General features: G+C 43.1%; 1 protein-coding gene across 3 annotated transcripts; it reads right to left on the bottom strand.

Annotated features, from left to right (window-relative positions):
* Nucleotides 1–1,651: 1,651 nt before the first annotated feature.
* On the bottom strand, nt 1,652–23,446 carry RABGEF1 (RAB guanine nucleotide exchange factor 1). 3 transcript variants are annotated; one of them, XM_054085032.1, is made up of 10 exons: nt 22,683–22,836; nt 15,221–15,406; nt 12,799–12,965; nt 11,682–11,801; nt 8,484–8,650; nt 6,609–6,690; nt 5,995–6,127; nt 5,417–5,508; nt 4,794–5,050; nt 1,652–3,785 (listed from the first exon to the last, which is right to left on the bottom strand). In XM_054085032.1, exons 1-10 carry the CDS (start codon nt 22,691–22,693, stop codon nt 3,387–3,389), a joined length of 1,614 nt encoding a protein of 537 aa, XP_053941007.1. In that variant the 5' UTR covers nt 22,694–22,836; the 3' UTR covers nt 1,652–3,386. The 3 variants fall into 3 exon arrangements, with proteins under 3 accessions (XP_053941007.1, XP_053941008.1, XP_009560162.2); XM_054085033.1 differs by lacking the exon at nt 22,683–22,836 and adding an exon at nt 23,327–23,446 and having other exon boundaries at nt 1,653–3,785; XM_009561867.2 differs by lacking the exon at nt 11,682–11,801 and having other exon boundaries at nt 1,653–3,785; nt 22,683–22,833.
* Between the last annotated feature and the right edge of the window lie 1,129 nt (nt 23,447–24,575).

The raw sequence follows: 24,575 nt of genomic DNA, 5'->3' as shown, positions 1-24,575 counted from the left end.
ACACCCACCTCGCTACAACCTCCTTTCCAGGAGCTGCAGAGAGCGATGAGGTCTCCCCTCAGCCTCCTCTTCTCCAGGCTAAACAGCCTCAGGGCCCTCAGCCACTCCAACAACCCCTGGGCTCCAGACCCTTCCCCAGCTCTGTTCCCTTCTCTGGACGCTCTGCAGCCCCTCAATGTCCTTCTTGGAGTGAGGGGCCCAAAACTGAACCCAGGATTCAAGGTTCAGAAATTCACAGTATTCAACCAGTTAAGGCACTTGGCTTAATGGAAAGAGCTGGAATAACCACTTCTAATTACACTGGAGTCCAAGGCAAGAGGATGTGAAGTCTCATACCCAGAGAGGAAAAAGCAGCGTGGTGACTCCAGCAACAGCACTGAGATGATGGAGGCCAGGCGGGGAGAAGGGATGGCTCAGCTCAGCGCAGGGGAGGCTCAGGAGACCTTACCAACCTGATACAAACATCTGAGGGCGCAAAGAAGACAGGCAGGTCCCAGGGAAGGATGGCCAGGCCATGGATGTTATGATCCAGGTAACATCCCAAGCTGTTTTCAATCCATCAGCACCCCGCTGTTCAGAGTGAGAGCAGCCACAGCCCCAGGCACAGCCTGCGATGGTGGGGAGGCCCTGGCCCAGGTTGCCCAGAGCAGTGGTGGCTGCCCCATCCCTGGTGTTCAAGGCCAGGTTGGATGGGGCTTGGAGCCCCTGATCCAGTGGGAGGTGTCCCTGCCCATGGCAGGGGGTGGAACTGGATGGGCTTTGAGGTCCCTTCCAACCCAAACCATCCTATGATTCTATTCTATGATACTAGGTGTTGTTGCCACTATCACATGAGTTCCCAAGGTTCAGTGCTTTTATCTTAAACACTGCTGCTTCTCCAATCAATCCTCTTCACCCTCTTTTAGAAACTCTTGGCCTTGCACACCTCCAGGGATGGGGCAACCACCACTGCTCTGGGCAACCTGGGCCAGGGACCTCCACCCTAAGATCTCACCTCAATCTCCCCTCTTGAAGCTGAAAACCATTCCACCTCATCCTCTTTCTGCACTCTCTGATCCAGAGCCCCTCCCCAGCTTTCCTGGAGCCCTTTCCAGCACTGGAAGCTGCTCTAAGGTCTCCCCACAGCCTTTTCTTCTCCAGGCTGAACACCCCCAACTTTCTCAGCCTGTCCTCGTACAGGAGGTGCTCCAGCCCTCGGATCATCTCCGTAGCCTACTCTGGCCTGGCTCCAAAAGCTTCATGTCCTTCCTGTGCTGAGGGCTCCAGAAAGATAGGGTCTCACCAGAGCAGAGCAGAGGGGCAGAATCCCCTCCCTCACCCTGCTGGATCCATCCCACCTGCCCTACAGGGATTCCAAATTTCCAGAGGATCTGGTTGCTGAAAATCCTCCAGGTTTAGTGGCTGGATGACAAGACAGCATATGAATAAGAGACTGCAGTTACAAATGCACCAGCCAGTAGGTTTTAAGCGCTTAATCAATACTGTGATCCTTCTGCTCAGAAAAAGCCATTGTTACCTATCTTGGCACCTGAATGACCAGGAACTGTGTCTCCCAAACACAGGGAATGCAGCATCACAATCACAATTAGATTCACACTAATCATTAACAGCATAACAAAACCCAGGCAAAGACCTTTAGGAACTCATTAACAAGAGCATAATGAACAGACTTTTATTTAAACATGGCAATTTACACAACAGCTAAATGTTTGCTCTCCTTCCCTCAGAAAACCCTTGTACCTGGATAGCAAAATTAGCACCCAGTGTTTGTAAAGAAATAAAGACTGCTCAGATCCTAAGCAATGCGGGTGATGTGAAACTTGGATACATGAATAATCTGATTTCTTGTCATCATCTGATGAGCTCCTCCGTCACCTCAGCAGTGGAGTTCTGGGCACCTGGTTCTCTCTAGGTATGCATAGTTCATAAAACTAAATACATTGGACAAAAAGGGATGAATCACAGTTGTGGTCTGAAATTATTGCAGTGCAATTTGTGAGAGCAGTGTTTTTAAAGCAGTGGAACAGAATAAAGAGGTAGGTACTTTCCCCACTTCATGATAAGAATTTAACACTGCTTATGTATGAGCAGTTCAAGCCAAGTAGCTGGATGTTTGATATCCCAGGTACACGAACAAGTCACGGCAGACTGGATTAACTGGAAGATATTTAAAACGATATATAAAATGTTTCGCTGGCATAAAAAAAGTTACATTGTGAGAGGTTACTTTTTGTAGGATGAGCTATTCTTGACTTGAAATACACCGATTAAACCACTAGTGACATAAAGCCCTATTTACCTTGATGTTCAATACTGTAGCAAGGTACCTGCCATTGCTTAAGAGGGGTCACTACAGACCCAAAGACTGATTTTTCATAAAAGAAAGTGCACTTTTTCTGCTCAGAGCAATTGCTTGTGCTTCTTCTACAAAGCACCCTCTACTTATATGAACTTATTTATCTACCAGGATTGTCAAAAAAAAGCAACCAAGACCTCACCCGCCGATGGAAACCACTCAGCAACACCAGAAAAAGAAAGTGACTGCTGGTGAAACTCTTGCACCATTCCCTCCCCGCCTCCCCTATTGTGCCACTTTATGCTATTTTTAATAAGGATATTTCCTTCCTTTCTGAAGTTTGCCTCGACAGCTGTAACATCAGCACTTCCGTGCCCCGCTGAAGGCCAGCAGGTGGACTGACAAAGCAGAGAGAACGCTTACAGGAAGAAATGTCATATTTTAAATAGCACTTTTTGTTTTTACAGAGCAGATTACAAGATGTGTGTCAGGTTTTCAAATCATAACAATATCCTCTGTCTGTAATTCATATCATCTAGCTTACCGCAACACTGACAGTGTACTTACCTTTATACTGCAATATGATTTAACTGAAAGGTGCCAAAATGAACACTTGGATATAATTTTCACTTATACATGCAGAGTTGAGACATTAGATTTTAAATCTATTTACAATTTTACATATATTACAATATATATTTCATCTTTACAGCTACAGGATAAATTCAGGCTAACAATGGTAGCTTTTGAATTCCTGCTGGAACTCAAATTCTTGCAGTTAAACTGATTATTAAAAACATGTTAAGTGCATGCCTAGAAGGAAGCTTTCAGGAAAGATGTCAATGGACCTAGTGTTGCTTAAAAATTACACCAGTTTGTGTAGAAAATGTAAATTTGATTCAAAAACCCACAAAAGCCTAATAGAAACCAACTCGACTAAAATAAATACAATTCATTACACTTAACCAAAAATGTACCTTTAAAAATTGATTCATTGAAGCTCATCTGATTTTTAGCCTTAACTTCCCTTCCCAAGCAGCAGACAGTACTAGGTGAGGACAAAGATGCTTTTTGCAGCTAACACTGACCATTATCCTGCATAGACCTGAGGCTGCAGTGGTGGGGGCAGCTTGTCATTCTCCACATTTTCAGAGTCAATAGCTGCTAAGGCTTGATTTTTTGGCTTTATTTCTAATGGATATTTCTCAACAATATCTTGGACTTCCTTTGTAATTCCATCAGTCCAATCTATTAGGTCTTTCTCAAGCTTCTTGGCTTCATTGACGATTCTTTCCTGTCTCTCATTCAACTGAGACAGGAGGTCTAAGTTTTTATACATTTGCTTTACACCCAGGCACACGTCAGGTGAAAAACTCTCAGATTCTTGCTTCTTCGGGGATGTTTGACCAGTCATAAAGCGATCAAAATCTTCTTGGCTTAGATTTAACGACTGAGCATCCAGTTTTTCAATGAAGGCCACAGCACAGCACTACAAACGAAACACAGTGAGTATCGCTGCACACTACACGCTGCAATGTAAGTGGTTTTTATTTTCTCTTCTGCTGTTAGATCAGTAACCGATCATTTTATTTAATTCCTTGACAGACTGCTCCTAAAGAGCTTTCCCAGGCGCTAACGAGATCAAACTGTTGGCACGCCTCTCTCCTAAGTTAAAGACTCAGAGAATGATACAGGTGGACAGCACTTCAATGGAACAGAACGGACTCACTGGATAACATGCATTCCAGAGAACAGGGCCATTGCACTTTGGAGGTGAGAGACCAGAAGGAACACAACAGCTAACAAGAGCATTATATTAATACTTTATAATCTGATTGGCAGAAATCTGTTATGCTCTTTATCCGTTTTCTGAAGGAATGTCAAATGCTCAACTTATCTTGTGGATGCTCTTCTCCTACTGAAAGGAAATTTTAATGCTCCAAGTATTTCATTCAACCATGTATTTTCCCTCGTGAATTGCTTTACGATTAAAGAGAGAAGCCAAATTCATAATTGTAATTCCTTCTGATATAAACAAGCACACCAATAAATGCCTCCTACAGAGGCTTTAGAGGCCTGTTTACCCCCACACATCAGTGGCCAAGTTCTGCAGTCCCTTCACGAGATAAAACTTCTATGAGCTTAAACAGGGAATTTTGCATTTGCAACACCAGCACAGTCCGAACTCAGGATTTCAGGAATAGGAAGTACTGATCTCCTTACAGAATAATAATATACCCAAATATTAGCATCAGACTGTTCAAATAAAAGTATGAATACTATAAAGAAAGTAAAGCACTGCCTGGTTTGGAAAGCAGACAAGGAAGAGAGAAGAGATATAAAGCACAGGAGCTTGCTCTACTCTAACTTCAACCACTATTTGAAAGGCAGTTTTAATTTTCTTTCTGTGTTATGCCATGTTAGCCTTTACTGGCAATTCCTACATCCAAATAAAAGACAATATTGTACAAAACATCAACACTATTCCTGCACTTACCAAATTGGTGAAATAGTAGCCATCTTCTCCCGTCATTAACCTGCTCGGATTACAGAAGCGTGTTATATACTGGATGTTAGACTGTAGGCGGGGTGGGTTTCCCTTCAAAACAATGTATATAAGTGTTGGAAGAAAGTCGTCAGCAGAAGCTGGTTCATTTTTTGTGATTTTAATAGCATTAAATATATGCTTGCTGCACTTGGTGATGCATGCTAGCTTATCACGAGGGACACGCTTTGAATCCATTTCGATAATATCTGTAAGATAGAAATGTCTCAAATCATTAAAACTGTATTAATCAGACACCTGAACGAGTAGGACTCTAACTGGACAATACTAAAATGGCGTAGTTTTTATCTGTGGTGCTTGATGTTCCATAAAAGCATCCGTTTATTCAGCCTCCTCTTGGTTCAGTCCAAGTGTTTTACATAGATCAGCGAAATCTAAATACTTTTGTGATGGACAAGTTATTCCTGCTTCACAGCTGAGGTCCCAGTCCAACACCTGAAAGACTACTGCAAATCTAAAAGCTTGGTCCCTGCTTCTGATGACAGCAGAAAAACATCTCTATGAACAAGAGAGCTGAAATGTAAAGCTGTAAACAAACTTCAACATTCACAAACCTGTAATTGCTTTTACAACCATATCCGAGACTTCGGGGATTTCCTCATTGACAGGAACACACAGCATCTGTGGAGTTACCCAGTGCAAAGCCCTGCAACAAGAAAAAAGGTTAAACCCTTCTGTGTCAGTAACATTCTGGTATTTGAAACCAGTTGCTGCTTGAATTCAACGCACAAGGAGTGCTTTATGTAAAGGAGGCACTAGGCCAGTTACAAGCTGGTTTATTCCACTGAAGTAATTTATTTTCAGAACAAATATTTTCCTTTTTCTGCTATAATTTAACAAAAGCACAACAATTCATTTTCATAGCGGTGTAGTTTTCATTATTTCATTATTAGTGGGAGGTGTCCCTGCCCATGGCAGGGGGGTTAGAACTGGATGGGTTTTAAGGTCCCTTCCAACCCAACTCATTGTATGAGTCTAGGATTCATTCCTTCCGTTTCTTGAATAAATGGGTTTAACTCTTTCTGGTTTAAAAGCTTGCCATTTTTGTATCTACAGCAGATTTTTAACGTGCTCGATTCCGAGCTCATTCACTGGACTGTGGACTTCTCAAATATTTCTCTTTCAGACTTACCTGATTCTCTTTTGGACAGCAAGATCTTTCTTCTCATCATCAGTTGTTTCAGGGCAAAATACATATTTATACTGTCGAGTCATGATGTATTTTTCAATCTGATCCATTGCCTTCTCAACTTTTTCAGGGGGCACTGAAAGGCACAAACCCACCCCAACTGAGTAAATAAAGTACCCCATGGGTGCTTGGAAGTTTTAATAGAGCTCAGTCCTACTATCACTGAATCGGTACTACTGTCTTGAGCCAATCTGAGTTAAAGAAAAGACGTGCTTAGGGTATTTTTACTCTCTATAGCAGAAGTAAAAATCCAATGGTGAGAACACCACAGCAACACGCCAAAACGTGTGCACAGGTTCACAACATAACACATTCCTTTAGCACATTCAACACACAAATTGGGTTCAGCTGCTTGTAGCTTACAAGGCTATTTCTCGAAAATTCAGTCTCTCAGAATAAATCCAGCTGGAAATACTTCTAACTATGGCACTAGAATTCAATAACAACATTTCTGAAACATGGTTAGGAATGCTTCACTTTTACTTGCAAATACAAGAGGCTTTATCCTCAAATCTTTAATTTTCAGCAGTAAGACATGAAGAAGAGCAACATGATACCTTTCCAACGTGTCTGTAACTTCTCTGCTACATTTTGGTAGAAGTCCTGGGCACACTCTGACTGCTCCTCAATACTTAAGGCCTGTAACAGAAAACTGATTCAGTGTGCACGTGCAGAAGAAAAGGCAGCAACGCCTCTGGTGTTTTGGTTTTGATTAAGGAAAAGTGTCCAGCTGCAGTAACAGTCTGAGAATGCAAATATATCACCAGTGGCGTTTACATTGGCTAAACTATATTGAAAAATAAGAGAAACCAAGACAATGTTGCTCTTTTAACATGTGAAAGGCTTAGGTTTGTTTGCAGAACAGATGTATACGAGCAATGGAATTGGACAGGCGCAATGCCATGTTCTCTAGGCGCATCCCTGAGGAAAAGTGACAAAATAACGGAGCTTATTAAGCCTTTTCCCAATTTTGTCTCTATAGCTTTTCAGAAGTTATATACAGTTACATACAGTATACAAAAAATCCTAAGAATATCTATACAGTAAACACTTCTAATGATAAAGTTACTAGAAAATACATTCAGAATGGCAAAACAACACTGGCTTTTGAGCACTGAATGAGCTACTGACGGGCATAACGCAGGCTGGAGGGTTAAAATTAACTTTACTGGTTAAGCCACTTCTCACCATTAAATGGCAGCATTAAACTATACATTAAAGGCTTGTAGGGACAGGACGAGGGGGAACAGGTATAAACCGGAGAGGGGCAGATTTAGACTAGGCATAAGGAGGAATTTCTTCTCCATGAGAGTGGTGAGGCTGTGCAACAGGTTGCCCAGAGCAGTGGCGGCTGCCCCATCCCTGGAGGTGTTCAAGGCCAGGTTGGATGGGCCATGGGCAGCCTGATCCAGTGGGAGGTGTCCCTGCCCATGGCAGGGGGTTGGAACTGGATGATCTTTAAGGTCCCTTCCAACCCAAACTATTCTATGATTAAAAAAAATGGAGAACAAACTTAGTTGCTGAATTCTCCAAGGTGAAAACCCAAGACAGTTCCCCTGAACACAACACCCCACCCTCTGATGGCAGGGCTGCATTTTAGCCCTGTTTTCTGTGTAGCAGTGAATTTTATATTTTGAGAAAGATTTCTTTTCAACTGGCAAAACTACCAAGGAACGAGGCAATGAGACAGGATCTTCAATGTTTATAACCAATAATCATAATATTTTCACAAATCCTATGCTCAGAGTGAATCAATTAGAAAAGAAAAAAATTCCAAGCTGTTTTCAAGGTGGAGGGTGTGTAAGATTCCATCAGAACTCCCTTTAATTTCCAGTCCAACTTGAGTAATTTAGTAATACTAAATTGGAGATGGGGGGTGTGTGTGAGACTCCTGACTCATTCCAACTGTAGGTGGCACTGCAGGCACATTAATATTTCAGGAACATTAAATTTTTTATATGGAGAATGAAGACACAACTCTTATTCCGTATTAAAACAAGGTACAGTCAAGCTCCTCTTCCCCAGAGAAAAGGGGACACATGGATTGATACTGTATTGTCTTTATAAATTTGTAGACTTACTATATCTATAATACATTACACAACGAGGTTTTAATTTCCACAAGTCATATTTATCTAGAAAATTGTTCTGTTCAGCAGACATTTGATCTTTCAGAACTGATTTATTCAGGATGCAAAGGGAAGTTCTCTCAAGATCCCTGAAATACTGGGGTCGGAGGGTTTCTTCGGTCATATCCTCTACCAAAAAGGGAGGCATTCAAAGCTTAAGACTAGTACTGGATCTTCATTTGACAAAGCATTTCAGCTGCAGGCTCCTGTATACAATATATAAAGCCCAAACTGCTGGAAAAGGAGTAGCACTTTCTCCCTAATTTCCCCATTTTCCTTATGTAAAATGCATGCAAAACTTACCCTTTTATGATTCATTGTGTCCAAAAAGAGTTTACATTGCTTATAGATATCTTGTCCAGATTTATGGTATGTCTTGAGAAATTCTATGAACTCCTTGGACACTCGATCTGTCTCGATGCTAGCCTGCCTGTTTATAGAAGGGCTGGGAGCCTTGGCTTCTTGGATCTCTGCCGGGAAAAGTTGGGCACATCAGATTAGCTCTTTCACACTGATGGATGAATTCAGGAAGCGTTTAACATGTATTAAATTTTCAGGTTGTTTTTCTCCCAACTGTGTAGGCGAACAAGCATTTATTTCTCAAGCTTTAGCAGTGAAATGCTGGATATTAAACAGAACTCCAGAAAATTGCGTATTCCCCTGAAGTGAAACATTTATATCCACAGCCCCGCTTCCACTAATGGCCTTTTTATATTAGCAAATCACTGTAACATGGGTTTGTTTTGCAGTTTCTTATATTTTCATCCCCACGTAAGGTCTCCAAACAAGGTCAAGGCTTCCAGGTGGGATTCTGCAGCCGTTTAAGACAATGGAGTGGTCCCTTTTCCATTCTCCCTCACCCGTATGTTCCTGCTCCTTTGCTTCAACCAACACAAGCGTGGCTTCCCCTAGCTCATGAGCAGTAGCTCGGGGCAGTCAGAGATCAGTGCTACTCATGGGGTTGTTTTTAAGCTGCACCAGCTTCCCAAGCTGGTTTCCTACCAGGGCACAGGAGCAGCAGCACAAGACAAGGGATGGGAGCAGGAGGTTGGTGTGAACGCAGCGGCCGTTCTTTGGCTGGGCAGTGGATACACAGAATCACACCCGCTGTGTAAATGCAAACTTGGCCATTTGTGTTTCAGCAAGAGCAGAAGCACCATGTCTGTTCCAGGAAGAGTTTGCTTGGCACTCAAAAAGGAGGTAGGAACACAAACTGTACACAGCACTGGATGTAAGTTTATACAGCTGCAACCACGGGGCTTTTCCACACAAAAACATTGGATTTTCCAAGGTATATGTTGCATGTTAACTGTATTGATCCAATACCTTCACTACCCACGTTCAGCTCACCCACCTTTCAACTTGCCAGCCAACACTGTTCAAAATGAAGGATTGAATAGAGATGATGTAAATGAAAATGATGAAAAGCAAGCAGCAAAGAGACAGAAAACATGAAAATATCCATGATCAACATGATACAAACACAGCTTTCAATCTGAAAACACTAACATGCACAACAAAACAATCCTTGTTTCAAGCAGCACACATGCAGAACTCCAAAATCAAAGGAAATGAATGGGAGGAGGATACTTAAACTGGGATGTTTCATTTGAACTTGAGGTAGGTTATCAGAGGCTCTTTTTGTTTGTGGTTATTTGCTTTTAAAGAGATGACAGAATTATACAATCATCACAATAGGAAATTCAAAGTTGTATGATCCAGTGACTAACAACCATGATCCACTGGACCAAAGACTCATGAGGGCCTTCGCACTGCAGCGTAACCTTCCCTGGACAATTTGGTCAGGTATCATTAGAACATTTCTGGTATTTAAGTGATAAGAATGGAAAAAGTTTTACAAATATTTACATGAGTAAATGAGACAGAAAGTGCCAATCGGTCTCCTTTCTGTTACACAAGAGCACTTTTTCAAGAGGGGATTTCCTCCAACCTTCTTTATACCTAAGATTCAAACCAGAATGCCTGCACAGAACTCCAGCAGAACGGCAACTATTACTGCCTGTTGATCTAAATTGGTCACATTTAATACCACACAGCCAGTAAGAAGAGAGCACAGTTTCGAAGTAATAAACAAAGAAAGCAGGTCCCCCTTTGAAAGGGTAGAATTAGAAGATATCTTTTCCACAAATACTCACTTCATTTCAGAGAACAGCTGAAGGTTTATTCACTCATTTCAACATTGATTTCACTGTATTAAAAGAATAAAGAACCTCATTCTGCTCTCTGACCTTAAGGAATATGATTTTTTTTAGTCATGAGTTTAAAATGGATTATTTTTTAGTTACTAAAGAGACGTAGTCAGCTGAAGCAGATCACTGTTAATGTAGGCATTGCACAAAAAGGAATGTTAGACTGAGCTGTCTTTAATGAGTCCCACCAAGTGACGCGTAGTCACTCAGAAATGTTTTAAGTTTGTTAATCTGTGTTGAAATCCCGATTTAAGAGAAATGAATCTGTATGGTACACACTGGTTATTAAGGACTGCAGGAACAAATGTACTTACAGCAACAAAATATTTTTAGCTTTGTCATGTATTCTAAAAGAATTAAGTCTAACTATAAAGAAGTTGATTAGAGAATAAATTCCATCTGAACAAGTTAAACAGAATCTGACAGAGGAGATAGGCCAAAAAGAAAAGAAAGAGTATGGGAAGAGTTAAGAAAGGGTCACCTTTACAAAGAATAAACACTATTAATATTAAAACCTTTCTCAAGGTATTCTATGAAACGCTAGTTGCCACAGCAGAACATCAGCACTCCAGTGACTCACTATGGTTGTGCCATGGTCATGGATCTGAGTCCAAGCAAAGAGCATTTTAAAAGTGTTGTCATGTGCTCTACCACGCCCGCACACTCACCTTCTTCATAGAAGTGGCAAATAACAAATGGTACCTCTTCAAATTTCTTTGGTCAGCAGAACATGGCAGAATCGCAAATAGCTACCATAGGACAAGGTCCTAAAGCTGTCTGCATCAAGAGTTTTGGCATTCTTTTGGTTTAAATGAAACCACTATAACTTCTCTTGATTAGAAATTGTCTTTGATTCATACAACAAACACCCAGAGATGTTATGAGAACACACAAGTTCTCAAAGTGTGAACTAGTACACTGAAGTAGTTTCAACTTATAATTAGATTTATAATGGTTACCTGCAATTACTTTTTGATAAAAAGATGAAGCAGCACAAGATGCAGCTACTTCTTACTCATTTTTTGGAAGCTGCAGAGCCCTTCAGCTGTCACGCTACGGCAGAGCTCCAAGCTGCAGCTTTATCCTATACTCTTCCTACCAAAAGGCAACGAATTAGTTTAGAGATTCAAATTCACCTCAGGATGCTAGACTTGCTTCTTTTTTTGTCATCTTCATATACCACAGCACATGTTAGAACTGGCACAACCCTAGTTTGCATTTCACAAAGCCCACCTAAGGAGTAAGCTTACTAAAATTGAGCAGACAGCTCACTCAAGCTGTACCTCATTACCTTCAGTAGGGGAAGCCAGTTCCCAGGAGGGAGTAAAAATCTCCTTCAAATCCCTGAGAATGTTATCAGCATTGCGCTCCCTCCCAAGCTGTCCTTGCTTAACGATTTTCTCTTGAGCCACTGAAATAAATGCAAAAGCAAGCAAGACACCAAGAGCAGGAGCACATCAGGAGAGAAGGTGAAGGGAATAAAAAAAAATGAAAAATGAGAAGAATGAATGTAAAATAAATTTTTAATACATAGCTGAATGCCTCACTTAGCCAGATGCTCCCCATGCACCAACACCGATTCTAAGATGAAATTCAGACATATTTAAATTTCTTATTAAGGAAATGCATCATCTATAATGCTTGGAGACATTCATGGTGTTTTTCTTCTGGAATGCCTCCTCCACAGTCTAGCATTTCCCATTTTTTCCTGTGTCAGCTATTGCTATGCAAAGCCATCAGTGCCATTAATCATTCTTACTTGTAACACACGCTGTAGAATAAACATTGAGCCAACCACAAACTCGGTGTTCACAACCCACATGTGAAAGGAAGCTTGTAGTGTTTATGCATATTTATTTTCATTTAAAGGCACCCTGCCTTTAAATTTCAGTTTTCCTGTTAAAGTCATTGATGTGATAAGTATCAGGTGATGCTGCCATGTGGTATCAACACTTCTACTACATTTAGAGAGACCAGTTTGTTTGAGATAACTGACAGCCAGAGTCTCAGAAGAGTTCCCTTTCAGATCCTAACCCACCATGGTGGACTCACAAACATAGCAAGAATGTGCATCGTAAGAACAAGATTCTTCCTCTCAGTAGTGCAGTGACAAACCACCGTGAGGAATATGGTTACACATCACTTTAGAGGAAGAACTCCTGTACAATTAACATAGACACAGTCATGAGTTTAGAATCCCGCTGTGCTATTGAAAAGATTGTTTAGCATCACCCAAAAGCTCATGTTTTTCTGTGTTTTCTGTGAGACTTCATATATTGCTCTCCAGAAGCATCATTATTCCAACTTTTTAAAGTCGAGTCACACGGCACTTCACTGCCTTTTAGTACAACACATCTATCAAAAGTACTTTTTAATTTAATACGTTGTACAGCAAAGGAGAAAATTACCCTTCTTAGCTCCTGTTCTGGAAGAAGCAGTGAAGAACTTCTTCACAGTAGTGACCTTTCGTGTTTTCTCATTGGTTTTCTTTTCTTCAAACTTTGAAAAGGTCAGTGACTGAGCCCCTTGGGTGCTCTGGCTGCTGGCATATGCTTCTTCCTCTTCACGTTGGAGCCTGGAATTAGAAAAACACAAGTATAATTTCAGTTCTTAAAACCAGAAAAATAAGCTAATTTCCTGTGTAATAAATTAATCACTGATTTGCCATGCTAATTCTCCTCTATGCCTATCTTCATTTCTAGCTTCCCACCACATCTCACTTCACTATATCACGTCCGCTCTTTCCACGTTGTGGTGGTGAAAGTGAGGGAAAGCTGAAGACAGCCAGGCAGGATTAAATAGCAAGGTCAAAAGGGAGGAGACTGACGTACAATCATGGTCACCACCTTCCCTTTATGTCGCAGTCCTGAATTCTACAAAGGCAGAGTTGGGGGGAAAGACCGTGGGAGCACTTCCAATTGATTCAGTTGCCTCCCTCTCTGCATCCTGTTGTAAGCTTCACCCCCTTTGACCACAGACAGTCCTTTGCTGCTTTACTGAAGACAAAACCCACTGCTTGCAGCTGAGGAAGTGAAATACCCTGTCACGACCTCAAAAATAGTCTAGGAAACAGATTATTGTTGTCATAATTTGCATATATGCGTGCTTGAATGAATGAGGTGAAGCACTTCACTGCAACATGGCTAGGTGTGTTGCAAAGACCAAGCCCATCTTTTAATCTACACATAAAAAGGAGGGAAGGCAAACATCCTTCAATGCCTCCTTTTCTTCTTATGCAGGAGGAATAAACTGGCTTAAATTCTATTGAGTTTCAAGATGCTAAAAGGTTGAGCAACTTTCTTTAAACGTACATCCAGCTCAGGAGGGGCTATAGATGGCCTGGCCTTTATAATCTCTTCAATTGTGTCTTATCCGTGCTGTCAAGCCTGTCAAACAATTGCAGCCTACCTGGTCCTTTAGCATCTCCCCACTGAACAGTTACTTATTAAAGAATTCCTCAAATGCTCTGTTTTATTGCATGCAGACTTTATAAGCCTCATAGCATAACTATCTGCTGCAATAATACTGAAGCATTTGTTAACTGTTTAAGCCCATTTTATGGCAGAGGAAAAACTGACATGTTCTCCGTACTATACTCAACAGTTTACCTGGCACCTTCCGAGGAAGCTAAAAGGTACCACGCCCTGCCTCTGTTTTGCAGTTCATTTGTTTCAGTACCAGACAGAAAAGAGAACTTTAAAAACAAACAACACCAAGGCCTAAGGTAGTCAGGTACCAGAAACCTTGGGACTTCTAAACCATCACCAGGAGTTTGGATCCAGCTCAGGTTCGGAGAGCTTGCACAGCTGTCACCTTCAGGCTGATGTGAACGCTGCACTGACTGCCTTTTCTTTTCATCCTTTCCCCAATGACCCTGGTTAATGTATCACCAGGTAACTCAAACTCGCCAAGGGTTCCAGACTCGAATGCAGACACAGGTCTCAGTCATTCGCACACACCACTTGCACATTAAGGAAAGTGTATGTAGAGAATCTGTGTCAACGTGAACCTTGGCCACCTTAAGTCAACTGCCAATCCGCTCTTAACACACACAGCTCCTCCATCTCAAGAATTCCCATAACCCTTAAAATAGTTAATTCTGAGCAGATGTCATGGAACCCACACCTGGTAGTGACACAAAGGACAGCTGTGGTGCAAGAGCATGCTTTGCAGTTTCTCAGGCATTGGGTAATGCTTTTGTTTTCTATCCAAATCCAACCAAAACCAATTGTAGCTGCTCTTACTTTCTCTCTCAAGCATAGATTTCCTCCAACACCCATTTTCAGGGTCACACATTTATCACACTACGAAAACCAGACCGTTTCACAGAAGATGTGAAAAATTAACAAAATTATTAAAGCTTTGATGCTTCTAGGCTTAACCTTGTAGTTTCAAAGAACAACTCCAGACCAAAGACTGCTAATCAGTAGTTAAAATGTAAAACCATTGTGCTGGCCACGTTCAAGACAATAACTGCAGTCTCCAGAGGCAGAAGTATTTTAATCAAAATTTTCACTTTCACCCCTCTAATTGCTAGTTAGAATTACAGATTTCAGTATGCAAATTAGGTCAATATATTTGTTGAGAAGTTGGGGGGGTGTTTACTTCTGTTACTTCATAGACTTTGACTGAAACCTCTCAAATTAGAATATCATAAATATTCATCTTTGCATCAAAAGGAAGATTTTAATTCCTGCTGGAAAGGTCAGATTTGAGAACTTATGATGCAACTGAGCTCAAGCAAATAGGACTAGAAAAAAAGAAGACAGGAATAGTATTTAGTGAAGTCACTCTGCTGTAAAGGGTGAAGGAATAAAGAGGGCTCTTTACCGCTCTGCCAGCTCCCAATCCTCCTGGATCTGTTTTTGCCTGGCCTTATGGTATTCCTCTCTCCAGCACTTGGAGCAAAATCCCTGCCAAGCAGGATTGCCATAGTAACCACATCCCTTCTTGCACAGTAGCTCCGACTGATCAACGTGGATTCCTCTGCGTTCAGATTTCAGGTTCATCTTCTCCCTTTATAAAAAAAAAAAAGACAGAACCATGAGAGCAGCCTACTAGAAATAATTCCTTTTGAAAGCTTGCCTCTTCAAAAGACGACACCTGTTTTAATTATTTAATAGTTCCATGGCAACAAAATTAAAGGAAACAGGAGGAAGGGCACAGTTATACAACCACACAGCCGGCAGCCAACTGCAGCATTAGCATGTGTTTGCATAGTTTGACCTGCAAACAGCACTGACAGCTGGGCTGGAAAGCAGACCAGCAGTACCAGTCACGCAGCTCCGTCCCAATGTAGGAAAAGGGCATAAGTCTCTGATCTCAGCAGCACGTTGTTGCAACGGAGGGAAAAACAAATACAGAAGGTTACAGTCACCACCAAAGAGAAGCAAACTGAGCAAGAGAAAAAAATGTAAACAGGTTCATATTCAGGCTGAGACAGCCTCTGCCAAGAGTCACACCGGTGGGACTTCAGGTAACATAACTAGACAGTCTTTAAGGTCCCTTCCAACCCAAACCAGTCTATGATTCTACAATCTCTGGCCTCAAAGAACATGCCTTCACAGAGCACTGAAGTATTACAGCTAACACAGCAGAGCATATTAATGCACATGAGATGGGTCTCCACTTCCTCCAGTACTCAAGCAGTTTCAGAGTTAAGCTGGGTATCTACACACAGCATAGCTCTACAGAATTTATACACACTGAATGCAACAAACATTTATTCTCATGCCTACACCACCACTGTGCCTGTCGTCCAACGACCCATGCGAGATGAAAAACGATCTTTTTAAATTAAAGGAATGTCAGTAACTGTCAGTGTAACTGTGTTTTGCCCCTGACATTCATAACAATGCCTAAGTTCCTATGCCTGTTTTCTCCCCTGCAAGGGCTTTTGATTGCAGTTACATCAGTTCCATATCGAGGGACAAAAGAGGTCACCCAGAATCAATATGAAGAAATCAAATGCTGCACTCAAAGCAGAGGCTTTTTCCTTCCCTTCAAGATGGCCATCACAGGAAAGTTTCACAGCCAGTTTTTACAGCCCAGTGTTTACATTTTAATGAACAGAACAGCTCAACAAATTTTAATAATTTCAAGTCACCTTCCTGCAACTAAATCACCTCGTATGATCTTTCATTCCTGAACTGTTTTATTGGAACTTTTCTGTGTCCAAAATGCTTTTTGTTCCTTTCTTTCCTTCCTCTTCCCCCGCCTCCAGCTAAAGGTCTTTCCCTCTTTATTCAAAGATCAACTACTCAAGGTATTTGCACAGTCACGCCTCTTATTTTGCATGGTCAGACCTCTTAGTTTCATTCCTGCTCTGAATGCATGACCTGTTCAAAGCCCTGAATAACATAACCCAAAAGCAAGGACGAATGTGTTTTTTTCCTGAAGTCAGAGGCAGGTGACCGAACAACTTCCATGCTGCCTGTGCACTGAGAAGCCAGGAAAACAACAGTAAACAAGGCAACAAACCTCCACATCAAAAACCAAAACAAAACTCATCATCTAATCAGAAAGGACAATAAAGTTCCAGAAGATCATAAACCAAATCCACCAATACAAATTGGAGAGGCGCACTGCACCAAATAACCGTTTTATGATGCATCTCCCATCTCCCGATTAAAACACTTCAACAACTTTAGGAAGCACCGTTTCTCCCTGCTGGGAGCAAACGCCTGTAATTTAAAGTGTACTCATACACTGCTTGGCTCTGTAAGCTCTTCAAATAGTTCTGCTGTGAGTACAGCCAGGGAAGCAGGAAGGACACTTTCTTACATTGTTCCTCATAAATATCATGATATAGAATTTTTCTTTTAAGCATTTCTGTACCAGTACAGGACCTCCCTTAAGGTTAATGACTGTGTTAATGAGCATCAACCCTCTGAGAAGTTTAAAAAAGAACAGGCTCTTAGACTTAGTTATTAACTTATAAAATCCCAAGTTAGAGCTCTTCCCCTTCCATTTTCCTCTGCAATGTCAAAATGGAAGCCACCCAATCCCTCTCTGATCATGGTCTTCAAACATCCTACATGGTTCCTTAGAGCATCCCTGCTGTTACATTATGCCTGCAGAAGTGGATTTATTCCAGACAATTACAACACGGGAAGCTGTCCTATTGTTGGCAGCCAGTGTTATCCATACCACAGCTAACAGAGGACTGGACTGCATGGGCACTAAAGAGCTCCTTGTCTTACTGCCATGTGCATCCCCAGGCTCGTACCCACACGGCCTGACAGCACGCTAACTCCAAGCCACAGTGCCAGATGCCTGTGGCTCTGTCTTTCCATGCTGTTCCAGGTGTCAAGCTGTAATTTTTCCAAACTGTAGTGTCATCCAGACCAATGAATACTCATGCACCGTTGGCAGGTAAGGCATCCGATATATGTTACATTAGATACATGTGGAGGGCTGCACATCAAAGGTCTCTAATCACAGCTCAGATCTCCTTCTGGAGCTTCTTCATAAGCATCTTAGAATATTTAGTTTCGTTATGACATTGAGCATGTGAAAAAAAACCACCACCGTGATTTAATTCAAAATTAGCTTTTTCCTTGCTTTAAAGCAATTCATTCTGAATCTCATGAATACATTTTCCTATCAACATATTTTTCTTGTTGTACTTTGCTTCCTCACAAGGGGAGGAGGAGCAGGCGCTGAGCTCTTCTCTCTGGTGACCAAGGACAGGAGCCAAGGGAATGGCACAAGCTGTGCCAGGGGAGGGTTAGGTTGGACATGAGGAGAAAGTTCTTCTCCCAGAGGGTGGTGGAGTCCTGGAGCAGCTCCCAGAGAAGCAATCATGGCGCCAAGGCTGATAATATTCCAGAAGCGTTTGGCCAACAACCTCAGCCCCTACACTGTGAATGTTGGGATTGTCCTGTGCAGGGACAGGAGTAGGACTCGATGAGCCTTGTGGGTCCTTTCCAACTCAGGACATTCTATGATTCAATGATTTTAAGCACCTATTTACTCAGAGCAAATACTTTTCAACAAGTGCAATACCAGCTCATCCCTTGCTCAGACCCCTAGATTTTTCCTGTCAAGTTTGCAAGCTCTGCAGAAAATGGAAATGCACCTAAGTTGTTTAGGAGGGACAGACCAGCTGCCTGCCCCACAGCTTCTGTGTGACTGTCAAAGCTGTAGCTGCAAACACACGTGCAAACAGCTGTGGTTTCAGTTACCACAGCCACAGACGGAGACATCTGAGCCAAAACCAGAAAACCAACCTTTCTGCAAAGTGTCACTGGCAATAGCCACATCACTTTCACAAGCCACACCCTGCAATCCTTCTCTGGAGATTTACTGAAGAGAACACAGAAAGAACTAAGACACCAAAAACGTGGTTTTTTACAAATGTTATCAAAGACAGTTGTGAACCAAAGCCTGAAGGTCAGGCAGGAGGGTGAGGGGAGAGCGGAGGAAAGAGGGTTTTAAGAAATGCTTCCCATTGACCTGCAGTGGCGTTCACTGAATGTGGGTGCTTAATAAAACCTATATTCTGGTGTTCAAGGATTTTCACTTCATTCTTCATAATGAGGGTGGGGAGGCCCTGGCCCAGGTTGCCCACAGCAGTTGTGGCTGCCCCATCCCTCGAGGTCTTCAAGGTCAGGTTGGGTGGGACTTGGAGCAACCTGATCCAGTGGGAGGTGTCCCTGCCCATGGCAGGGCATTGGAACCGAATGGGCTTTGACGTCCCTTCCAACGCAAATCATTCCATGATTCTACGATTTATTGCTACGTTTCTTATCTGTCTCAAAGCTCTTGACAGCAGCAGAGCACTATATTCTAATTTTCACACAGACCAGACTACAAAATAGTTGGAAAAATTCATGGTAAGCTTACTGAAGGAGGTATCACAGTCACTGCAAAGAGCATTCTTAGCTTTCATGTGGTATAAGAAAAGAGGCTCCTTTCATCAAAACAGGATCTGTCCCTACTGGCTGATTTAATGCAAACATGAAAGAGACCACAGTTGTGTAACACTGCCTTTTGAGCAACAAACCTCAGATAACTTTCACAACACATCAGGGTTTTCCAACACTGCAGACTCAGCTTTGGCTCCAGGACAGGCACTGTGTGTGAAATAGGTTTAGAACTGGTATGGATTTATCACGAGTTCAGACACCACTGGCCTGTTTTTCCTGTTTCTTTCTAACCCAGAGCTACCTCACTTCCCAGGACCACATGGGCAGACACCATCACTGTCAATGCAGGTTGCATCACTGCCACAGCGACACGATACCAACTTCATCAAATATTTATTAGTCCTGGATTGTTCAGGCCATCCCTGATGGAAGAAGTGGTTGAAAAAGCTCACATAGCAAAGCTGAGCAGGAGGGAATCTCATTCAATCAATCAATCCATACTGTAGTAATTGCAAATTTATAATTATTACAAGCTATGAAAAACAACTTCTAAATAACTCTGATGCTAATGCTGAAAATGACCAGAGTGGCTTTGTAAGACTGTTCTGTAAATGAGCTTCGATATCCGTACCTAAGTTCATCGAACAGAACTAAAATCAGGAAAAGGCTTCACATAACAGACCGGAAGCAAGCAGGCTGATCCAAAGGGACGAAACTGCCTTTGCCCTCAAGGAAGACTGGTTCAGCCTTAGAACTGTGAAATTGTTTGGGTTGGAAGAGACATTAAAGTCCATCCAGTTCCAACCCCCTGCCATAAGCAGGGACACCTCCCACTGGATCAAGGGCTCCAAGCCCCATCCAACTTGGCCTTCAACACCTCCAGGGATGGGGCAGCCACCATTTCTCTGGGCACAACACTTACCAACAACCCACACCTGTCTTTTCACTGCAGTGAAGTGAATGTGATTTGGCTCCTCAAGTTTAACTCTTCATAGCACTTCATGAACAACCTGCATTACTTCCTCTCGTTAATAAAATATCACAGTGCTCCAAAGAGTGCTCACATCTCCTGCAGCATCACGCACTGCAACTGATCATTAGTGACCATCCCCAGACATGGAATTTTGGAGCAGGAAAAGAAAAGCTGAGGAAGTCTCCAAACACACAATTCTTACAGTAGTGGTTGCTGGTTTACATTTTACAGGTGCCTGAATCATACACCAGACTTACATCAGACCAAGAGAACAGTGAGACCCACTTAAAACTTCATGCAACTTCAGTTACCAAAAATAAACGTCCAAGGCAGCTGAGAAAGTGCATCAAAACCAACAGGGTGGAAGGACGTGATGGGTTTAAGGTGTCCAACAACAAATTTTGCCTATGCAAACACATCCTTAAAATGACTTCACTATATTCCAGAGAGCACCCACTGCCCCGAATGCCACAAAATTATGAAGAGCCAACTGTTGCAATAATCATGATTCACGTGTAAACACCCTAAACATTCAGGCATGTAATTAGCAGGAAGGTAATTAGAGATGAGTTAAGTTCCTCTAAATGAAAGGGTGGGGCGATATGCTCCAAGATATTCATGAACAAAAAATAAGAAAGCCATTAGACAGCTTCCGAGTTAGGAAAGAAACAGGGTCGCTATCTTTGCAGAACAGATCCTACAAGTCTTTGCAATGTGAATCTTTCTTGCAATTAAGACATTTCAGCGATAGCAGTTGTTTCCTAGAATAAGCAGCAAGGGTCGCTAACAAATGGTCCTGGGGAAAGAAGCAGTCGTTGCTGTGATGACAGACCCACAGGCAGCTCAGCCACCTGAAAATAACCACACCGCTTGGTGCTGTAATTGCAAAGGGGAAATTGCAGCCACTACTGAAAACCCCCAAAACCTGCAGGACATGAAGCTCCAATGCCTGCCTGCAGAGCTCACAGCTCGCCTTTTCCCCCTCCAACATCAACACAGACCTTTAGCTACAGTTTTGTTTGTCCACATCAAGTTCTTAATCACTGCCCGTGGTGATGGATGCTAAGGAGATGAATGCTCAGGGAGGAGCAGTCATACCCACGAACTGAAAGTCTGTTATCTCACCATCTACATGTGACTCAACCGCACTTTTAAGTGAAATCACAAGAACCATCTGAAAACGGCTTTGTACTGTTTGACGGAGAATTCAAGCAAGAACATGAAGAACATGATTAGCTAAAACTTCTAAAATCTCCCCAGAAACAACCACGGTTGGCTTTGACACGCACTATGTTCTTTGCCAACTTCTCAACCACGCTCAACTGGATACAGAGTGAAACTAAATTCAGTAGAACCTCAGAGAAAAACTTCCAGACATCTTACACAATTTGTAGCCGACTTGTTACTGACAGAACTTCAAAGCACAATTTTTAGGTCTTGTTTTCGGACACAAGGAGTCCATCGTCTTTCTTAAGGTGAAAGAGGGGAGACTGAGATGAGATCTGAGGAAGAAATGTTTTGTTGTGAGAGTGGGGTGGCCGTGGCCCAGGTTGCCCAGAGCAGCAGTGCCCCATCCCTGGAGGTGTTCCAGGCCAGGTTGGATGGGGCTTGGAGCCTCTGACCCAGTGGGAGGTGTCCCTGCCCGTGACAGGGGTTGGTACTGGATGGGCTTAGAGGTCCCTTCTAACCCAAACCAAAAGTAAACAAGCATAACTGGGGATTTAATAGGAAACCCCAGGAGAGAAAGGAGGCAGACAAACTGTTCCGGATTAGATAATGCTGCAAAACCAACATTTAAAAAAACCATCAAGCTTATAATCATGGTTGGCTGTGTAAAGTGATCTCATGAATTGGGATAATCGAGTTTATATCCCTGTTCTTCTCTTCTACAGTGTCTTGTTCTGTTTTCTGTCATCATTCCATCGACTTCCAATTCCCTACCTAATCCTTCCCCCTACAAAACACTCGTGGAACCATGTCCAGAAGCCAACTTGTCCAACTCCTGGCTAAAGATCTGCTCCTGAGAAACACCACGTCCTGCTATGCTGATCCATCACTACCAGCAAAGAAGTCCCAAGTCACTGAAAAACTCACAACGCATCCCAGAGCAGTGGCACATGGAACTGCCAGCACAAAGCATCACTTTGAACATAGTTTCATAACTGTGAGCCCAACAAGAGAGTACAGTGAGTCATGTCGATGATGGATTTCAATCACAGTCCCCACAAAGCCGTCCTTTTTCCAAACTTGTGCAGTGCTGCCAATTCCCAGCACTGTGACAGGTCAGGGCCCTGCTCAGTCCCCAAGAACCAGTTTGAATTTTGCTATGCCACCCCCTCCACTGCCCCAGCACCCATCACACAAGCGATGTTGCCCCTCCACAGAGCAAGGCAGCCTGGCCTGGCTGGACTTCAGTCCCAAACAAGTCCCTTGGAGGGGTTTCTTTTACCTGGAGCACATGCTTCATCTGTCAGTACCTAACACCCTCTCTGAAAACGCCGCCACTCCCTGCTTCAGGGAATGACCTGGAGACTGCACACAAGGCTCACGCAGTGTCACCTAAATACACTTCAAAAGTCATTTGGTTTCAGTTTAAAGGAATCCTCAAGAAGCTGCCTAAGCAGGAACACTTGGAAGAGATCCACAAAGAATTTAGCAGGGAAACCGGGGGGAGGGGGAGGTAGATTTGCAAAGTTATCACTGACACCTTCGCTCTGATTAACTACTGGAATGCACCGAGGGAATTAAACAATAATAAGAATATCGCTTATACGAGCAACTTCATTTCTGGAACTGCATAAGGAAGAAACAGGTTTGTCGAGACCGCATCGTGGTGCACTGGGCCCTCTGGAGTCTGCAGAAGGAGTACACGAGGGGGAAAGAGGAGCAGAAGATTGGGAAAGAGAGGCGGGGAGGGAAAGAGGGGCAGAGCGGGGGGAAAGGGAGAGAAAGGGAGGAAAAGGACAGAAGGAGGGGAGCGGGGAATGGGGAGCGGGACCGACCCCGCGCTGCACGGGCGCCGGCAGCCGCCGTGCGGGCAGCTCCGCGGGCACAGCGGCCCATAACAGGCCGGGCGGTCCCGGTGGCGCTCACCGGCTGCCCCGGGCGGCGGGGCCCGCTCCGCTCCGAGCTCTCCTCTCGCTCCCGGCGCCACAGCCTACACCCCTCGCGGCGGCGGAAGGGCCGTGACGTCACATCCGGGGCGGGGAGAGAGGGCTCGCCGGAAGGGCGCGAGGCACGGGCTGCCGGGTGGGGCCTGAGGGGGCGGGGTCATCCGAGGGGCGGGGCTTAATAGGGGCGGGGTCTGATGGGGCGAGTCTAAGAGGGGGCGGAGACTGAGGAGACAGCACCAGTCAGTCTCAGGGATGGAAGGAGATCCAGAGTGGTCCAACACCAGTCAGTCATGGGAATGGAAGGAGATCCAGAATGATCCAACACCAGTCAGTCATGGGAATGGAAGGAGATCCAAAATAATCCAACACCAGTCAGTCATGGGAATGGAAGAAGATCCAAAGTGATCCAACACCAGACAGTAATGGGAATGGAAGGGAGAACCAAAATGATCCAACACCAGTCAGTCATGGGAATGGAAGGAGATCCAAAATGATCCAACACCAGTCAGTCATGGGAATGGAAGTGAGAACCAAAATGATCCAACAACAGTTGGTCTCAGGGACAGAAGAACACCAGTGAGTCTTCCGAGGAGACCACAGCCACTGCCCAGTGCAATCTGCTAAGAAGGGGCTGATGAACAAGGAGGCGGTTACTGCCATTCCACAAAGCCAGGGACAGAGACTGGCACTGTAATTTTCATTTGTAGTCATGCAAAGCAAACCTGGATTGCAGAGAATGCGAGGAGGGGAATTGCAGTGTCTGCAGCTGGGATTAGCCAGATTCCAACAACTTTCAGTATCGTATACTTTTATTGCACAACACAAACTTTATATCCATGTTTGTCTTCTATGTTTAAAATAAAAACCAGAGACTGTACATTATCTAACTGAAAAGTCAAACATAGTAAGAAATCATAAGCTACAGTACTACAGTATTAAACATCGCACATCGACTTACTTAGAAACAAAACACCTGATTCCAAACCCTGATTGTTAGCATCCAGGCTGGATTTTCAAAGGCATTACAGGTTACGATGCATAGACACGTACAGTTTATAACTCAGCAAAACTAAATCCATTTATAAAAGTCACAGTGAAAGTGGAGGTAAACTTAACACTAAGCTTGTCTAAGTAAAACGAGTAAGAACTGCTGTTCTGGAAAGCAATTCCAGTTAGAGGACTATACAGAGAAGATAATAACAGACCATAATTACCCTCAGAAATCTAGC

Source organism: Cuculus canorus, chromosome 20, assembly GCF_017976375.1.
Source record: "Cuculus canorus isolate bCucCan1 chromosome 20, bCucCan1.pri, whole genome shotgun sequence".
NCBI lineage: Eukaryota > Metazoa > Chordata > Aves > Cuculiformes > Cuculidae > Cuculus > Cuculus canorus.
The sequence above is the reverse complement of the archived record's forward strand: the minus strand, read 5'-3'. Positions and strand labels throughout refer to the sequence as shown.

Bases quoted from the DNA above. Each gene is read 5' to 3' on its own strand.
- RABGEF1 (XM_054085032.1), bottom strand. The intron at 11,802-12,798 runs GTAATTTTCTCC...CATTTATTTCAG, and splicing joins CAGAACAGGAGCTAAGAAGG to TGGCTCAAGAGAAAATCGTT. The intron at 5,509-5,994 runs GTAAGTCTGAAA...TTCTTGTTGCAG, and splicing joins GCTGTCCAAAAGAGAATCAG to GGCTTTGCACTGGGTAACTC.